General features: G+C 31.6%; 1 protein-coding gene across 4 annotated transcripts in view; it reads left to right on the forward strand.

Moving 5' to 3' along the window:
* The window catches only part of LOC106475880 (bromodomain adjacent to zinc finger domain protein 2B-like), a 23,691-nt gene extending 16,847 nt beyond the window's left edge, over positions 1 to 6,844 (forward strand). The window contains exons 7-12 of one of the 4 annotated variants that reach the window (XM_022379893.1): positions 1,450 to 1,738; positions 2,082 to 2,249; positions 4,577 to 4,646; positions 5,315 to 5,426; positions 6,452 to 6,658; positions 6,816 to 6,844. In XM_022379893.1, the coding sequence (XP_022235601.1) occupies positions 1,450 to 1,738; positions 2,082 to 2,249; positions 4,577 to 4,646; positions 5,315 to 5,426; positions 6,452 to 6,481 (669 nt within the window). In that variant the 3' untranslated portion in view covers positions 6,482 to 6,658; positions 6,816 to 6,844. The other 3 variants (XM_022379890.1, XM_013936556.2, XM_022379891.1) reach the window with 3 other exon arrangements.
* Positions 6,845 to 7,095: the final 251 nt, after the last annotated feature.

Raw genomic sequence — 7,095 nt, forward strand, 5'->3', positions numbered from 1 at the left:
CCTGGTATTCAGTAGTATCAAGTCATTATGTCATGTTTCATGTTGCCTGGTATTCAGTAGTATCAAGTCATTATGTCATGTTTCAAGTTGCCTGGTATTTAGTAGTATCAAGGATTTAGCACTTGTATCAGGATTGAAATCATAACTTACAATCAACCTCACACTTGATTAGCAAATGTGAAACTGATTTCAGTTTTGTTTTTAAAACTGACAGTCATCAGTCATATTCATTCTTGAGAACTTGTTTTTGTCAAAACTCTTGCAAAATATCAGAAACATAAAAGAAAGTAAAGTCCAAGGAATTAGGCTTAAACCTGTTAAAACTACATATTCTGAGAATGATATTTGTCACGTTTATTTATATTGAGATATGAAACATACACTAAACTGTTACATTTTACTTGGTGGCTAAGTAGTATACTAAGTAAGGAGGTTTAGAATCCTGAAACATGAATATTCAAATAAATTTTATGATCAAAATAAAGGGAACTTGTGTATATAATGGATGCCATTCATTATATTATACTGAAGTTTCATGTTTTAACCATATGAACATGAGCTCGTGTATTTTGCACGACCTTATAACCACCATGAAACCGAGAAATTGTCAAAATGTATTTGTGTAATTCATAAAACCTCCTAAATAAATAGCAAGCTCTTTTTTTTTCAGTGAAACTTTATATTTTATCTGTTATTTTCTCTATCCAAACTCTATATGCATTTGATCAATCTCACTGACCTTATAACCACCATAAAAATACAAAATAAATCTAAATTACCCTTTTTTACTTTCTAGAATGACTGCAGATAGTAATAGAAAACTACAATTGTTTATCATAAATAGCTTAAAGCTTGCAACATCTGTTTATATTTAATTTAATTTTTTTATTGTCCTTGGAACTGTGTTTAACTAATAATCCCACCACACAAGTTGTAAATCACTTAGCAAACACGTAGCTCACTTTACTGTATTGAATGATATAATGCACAAACTGCTTGTGAGCATACCTCGTGTGGAACTTTTATTTTTCATTATTTTACCTAATCTAACATTATCTAACATAATAAGTTACTATTTTTTACATATAAGTTACTTTTATAACAATAAATAAAGAATATACATGAAAAATAAGAAATATTTTGTAAGAAAAATTAAGAAATTAAAACTTGTATATTAAAATTTGATTTATTAACTATGTTTTGATGCCAAGTTTATTCGTTTATATAGATAATGGTTTAATTAAATTTTGAATGTAATTCTGCAAGAAATTGTGACATGCACACTTTTACTTTCACGTTGATACAGGGTTAAGATGTTTTTTATAATTCATACATAGTAGGCACAAAACATATTTTTATCACATATAAATTTGTACTGAAATTTTATTGGGTCATTGGTTGAGTTCCTTAAAATTCATTTTATGTGTGTGTTATCTTTTTTCATTTCAGCATGCTGAGACCGCAAACAACACTACTTTTACTGTTGTAACAACCAATAACAAGGCAAGTTTACAGTCCACAGGGAAGGGTAGCCAGTCAGTAACTTTAAATGTTGAAAAGTTAATGTCATATATGCTTCCCCAGAGTTCTCCAAGTAGGGGCCGTGGCAGGGGTAGACCAAGGGGTAGAGGTCGAGGAAGAGGACGACCATCGGTAGACAGCTCTTCACAAAGGAGAGAGAAAAGTCCTAGACGCCAAACTCAAAGAAACATTTCTAGTGAAAATTTGTCTGTTGATGGTAAGTTCTCATGTTTTTCATGTGTAAGTGATTTTTAACAACAAATTGTAAATGAACTGTTCAGTTTATCCATGATTCTTATACAACAAATTTTATATAAGCTGTTCAGTTAATCCTTATGGAAGTGATTTTTAACAACAAATCATATATCATCTGTTCAGTTAATCCTTATGGAAGTGATTTTTAACAACAAATCATATATCAGCTGTTCAGTTAATCCTTGTGTTAATAATTTTGTACAACACTTTATATATCAGTTGTTCTTAACACGTAATTGATTTTTTTTAAAAATTTACTTCATATATACCTAGTCTTATAATATACGCTTATTTACTTTCATTAGAACCTACAAGTGATTCTAAGTCATCTTCTGAATGTGAAGCCTCAGATGTATGTGACGATGATGACATTGATGATGAAGATGAGAAATCTGCCACTGCTAAAATTGCCAGTAGTGGCTTAACATCTACATCAGGTCGAGGGACAAAGCGACATAACTATGGAAGTGAAGGTAAGAACTTGTAATTAATAGCTAAAAGGAAGTGATATGTTTCTTTGTGATTAGTGAGAGAACTACTGAGAGTAAGGCTATTAACTGTTTCAGTATGGGTTTGGTTCATATAACCATGAAACTATGTGCACTAAAACTTTTAATGTGGTAATTGTATCTTCACGAAACTTACCAAGGTTCTTAGTAAATATAACACAAAAATTTTTAATTAAGTTTTTTACTAAACATTTGTCTGTGAACTTGTGGAGTCAATGGTGATTTTCATGTTTTTTTTACTAAACTCTGTGAACTTGTGGAGTCAATGGTGATTTTCATGTTTTTTTTACTAAACTCTGTGAACTTGTGGAGTCAATGGTGATTGTTAAGACTAAAATTAATTTTTTCATCTTACAGTTTTAAAATTTCTCATTTGCATAACCTCTAAAACCTTCTAAATGAATATCAAAAGTTTTTTCAGTCAAACTTTGTATTCTGTCTGCTGTCTTCTGTACCATCAGACTTTTAACAATTTACACCTGTTATTTGATTTTGTTGTTTTATTGGTCTTTAAACTATTAGATCTGCATAACAAGCTAGAAATCCCTCGGTGATTGCATAGTTCAAGTTATGAACAAGTGTTCCACATGTATACCTTGTGGAAGTTCAAGTTATGAACAAGTGTTCCACATGTATACCTTGTGGAAGTTCAAGTTATGAACAAGTGTTCCACATGTATACCTTGTGGAAGTTCAAGTTATGAACAAGCTTCCCATGTGTATACCTCGTGGAAGTTCAAGTTATGAACAAGTGTTCCACGTGTATACCTTGTGGAAGTTCAAGTTATGAACAAGCTTCCCATGTGTATACCTTGTGGAAGTTCAAGTTATGAACAAGCTTTCCACGTGTATACCTCGTGGAGAAATCTTTTCATATATTTTTTCATATTTTTTCATTATTGTACCAAATCTAACCTATTAAGCTTCTAACTTTTACATTTCAGTCATTTTTAAAACAATAAATATATAAAAAACCCAGGAATCTAGTACTTATGTGTGGATCTGGTATGTTTTACACTTGAAAACTCAAAATGTCAGTTATCGTTACCTTAATTTTTGTTAGAGTAGTTGTTAGTACTTTCCTGACTTTTTTATTTATTTCAAATGTTCAGTTTAGAACGAAAATAATAACACACACAAACCATGCAATGTCTTGTAATTATTATAATTTCTAACTTAAGTACCTGAAAGTAATTCCGTTAGCTGGTTGAGCTGAACTTGGTAATAGAAACTTCAAACTTGCATGCCAGGTACTTCAAAAACTGTTGTGTGAATGAGCTAATATTATATGAAAATCAGTAAATTAAAATTTTAAATAATATAATGGCAAGGATCAGAGAGAATTACTGACATTTTAAAAAAAGACAATATGTGATAGGAGGGTGGACCATGTAATCTAACCTCCAATCTTCTTGTTCTGCTTAGCAATATCTATAAGTTTGTAATTTGCATTAAAACTGAGAAGCTCAGATAGAGGTTATTTAAAATGTGCGGTTCAGAACAAACAAGTCACGTTAGACACTAAAGTGTAGAGTATGATATTAAAATTGATTTACTTACCACATTCTGATGCTAAGTTTCTTGACACGCATTAATAATAAAGTAGTTTAATCAAATTAAAAAAGTCATGACGTGCATGCTTTTACCTACCCGAGTTTGGGGGTTAGTAACAGTCGTGAGTGGACTGTGTAGCTGTAGCATGACGTAGTTTAGATGAGGGTAAGGGGGTTAGTAACAGTCGTGAGTGGACTGTGTAGCTGTAGCATGACATAGTTTAGATGAGGGTAAGGGGGTTAGTAACAGTCGTGAGTGGACTGTGTAGCTGTAGCATAACGTAGTTTAGATGAGGGTAAGGGGGTTAGTAACAGTCGTGAGTGGACTGTGTAGCTGTAGCATGACGTAGTTTAGATGAGGGTAAGGGGGTTAGTAACAGTCGTTAGTGGACTGTGTAGCTGTAGCATGACGTAGTTTAGATGAGGGTAAGACTTTACAACTTAAAAGAAAAAATCATATTTCTTCAGTCACATGTGAGCTTTAATCATGAAACAAGTGAGTAAGTGTATTCTGATTAAATGTTTCTAATTAGAAAAGTGTTCATATAGTTTTTACTTTACAAATTAGTTTTGTTGGGTAAAAACTCAACAGTCTATGGTTTTAATGTATCATTGCAGCTATAGGGATGTGAGCATATAATGTTTGGTGTGAGTATATCATTCTCTTTGTAAAACACTTCAACCATTTAGTAAAGTTTACTTTAACTTCAAACATTAATTATTGTTGTCTTTCTGTCAGTAGGGTCTTCCCCAAAAAAGAAAAGAATTTTACCCGATGAAACGGAAATCAGGATTCCATTAGAACATGGGTATGTTGTGTTTTTTTTTCTTTGGCAAAGTTATAGATGAGTATAACATCCAATGGAAAACAGTGTTTTGTACGTAAACAAGATTAGTGATAGTTGATATAATTCTTTAATAATGTGGTGAAAATTTATGACATAATATCTGATTTAATCTAGCAGGAACTGCTATAAACTAAAAGGATCTAACATGTTCACGTTGTAGTTTGTTCAAAATTACAAACATTAAACACATGACCAAAAGTGATGATATGCAAGTCTTTTAGAAATTGAGAATAATATGAACTGAATACAGAAGTCATATATCAGGTATGAATTTTGCTAAGATAACAACTTTAAAATTTTAAAAAGTAGTTCTTCAAGTGTCTCCATTATTGAAAAAATTTTAAAACTACAAATTTATTATACTAAACTGATACATTTTGTGGTTTTAATTTTGAATAAAATATTTTTTAAAAACATGAAATTTTATGCCAGACTGCAGTTGTTTTTTTAACGTTACTCTTCATTTCTTTATTACAGATTTCAAGTCAGTGGTTTCCAATGCTCTGATGGCTTTCAGCATTTGAAACCATTGAAACTTGATAGACAGTAAAAAAGAACTTTGTCATGTTAGAAGGTCAAATCAATGTAGTACTATGTCAATAATTCCTGTTACCTGTTTTAATTTTCAGATGGCGTCGTCAAACTAAGATTCGATGTTTCAGTCGCTCAGGAGTTCGTGGAGAAGTTGTGTACTTTGCTCCTTGTGGGAAGAAACTAAGAAACTATCCAGAAGTAGTTCGGGTACATGAAACTATTGTTGAATAGTGTAAATTTATCTTGCTATGATTTTATGATTTTAAAATGAATTCACTAGGAAGTAGGTAACTTGAGATGTCTTTTTTTTTGTATATTGTTCTGTAAGTACTAGTTTCTATAAGGCTACAAAACAAACAAACAATATTTATAATTACAACAGAAATATACACATAAATCGAATATATAAATATGATGCGAGAAAATGAAAACGGGTATAAATGAAGTAGTTAAAAATCCAGTGTTTTTTCAAACCACCTAAGATATCCACTGTACCCAAACTTTCCTTGTACACCTGCTTACCATATCTTGGGAGACAGAGCTCCCTTATCACGAAACAGATGAAGAAGTTACATAACACTAACTATCCCCAAATGTTTTCCGCTATAAAGATCATTTGCCGACTGCCCATTGTTCACTTATATACGTGCGGAGACTGTAATGTTGGTGAAACCAAATGTCTCCTTAAAGTACAAGCATATGAACACATGGGCAAATCTATAAAAACTGGAAGAAAGGTTACAAACCCTCCTAACTCCGCTATCTATCAACACAATACAGAAACAGGACATCCCATTTCTCTCTCAAACTATAAAATTCTTTCATTGGCCAAACACGATACATTATATATAAAAACTCTTCTCCCATCCCTAAATAACACACAGTCTTCACTGGATTTAAACCTATTTTAACTATTTCACTTGTGCCTCAGTTTTAATTTTCTTGTGTTATATTTATATATTAGATTTGTTTATTTCTTATGGATATATTTCTATAAGGTGTTATAATTTTTTTTTGTCAATAAAATGTCCACTTGCATCAAATAACAGTGAACCTTGATGTTGATAGGGTTTAACATGTTTTAACAGTACTTCCAACGGCATGGTATAACTGACTAATGATAAGGTCCTTAATGTTAAGGGTTTAACATGTTTTAACAGTACTTCCAACAGCATGGTATAACTGACTAATGATAAGGTCCTTAATGTTAAGGGTTTAACATGTTTTAACAGTACCTCCAACGGCATGGTATAACTGACTAATGATAAGGTTCTTAATATTAAGGGTTTAACATGTTTTCTATTGATGTTTTAACAGTACCTCCAATGGCATGGTATAACTGACTAATGATAAGGTCCTTAACGTTATGGGTTTAACATGTTTTCTATTGATGTTTTAACAGTACCTCCAACGGCATGGTATAACTGACTAATGATAAGGTTCTTAATATTAAGGGTTTAACATGTTTTCTATTGATGTTTTAACAGTACCTCCAATGGCATGGTATAACTGACTAATGATAAGGTTCTTAATATTAAAGGTTTAACATGTTTTAACAGTACCTCCAACAGCATGGTATAACTGACTAATGATAAGGTCCTTAATGTTACGGGTTTAACATGTTTTAACAGTACCTCCAACTGCATGGTATAACTGACTAATGATAAGGTTCTTAATATTAAGGGTTTAACATGTTTTCTATTGATGTTTTAACAGTACCTCCAACAGCGTGGTATAACTGACTAATGAGAAGGTTCTTAATATTAAGGGTTTAACATGTTTTCTATTGATGTTTTAACAGTACCTCCAACGGCATGGTATAACTGACTAATGATAAGGTCCTTAATGTTAAGGGTTTAACATGTTTTTAACAGTA

This window comes from Limulus polyphemus, unplaced genomic scaffold, assembly GCF_000517525.1.
Source record: "Limulus polyphemus unplaced genomic scaffold, Limulus_polyphemus-2.1.2 Scaffold9348, whole genome shotgun sequence".
Classification (NCBI taxonomy): domain Eukaryota; kingdom Metazoa; phylum Arthropoda; class Merostomata; order Xiphosura; family Limulidae; genus Limulus; species Limulus polyphemus.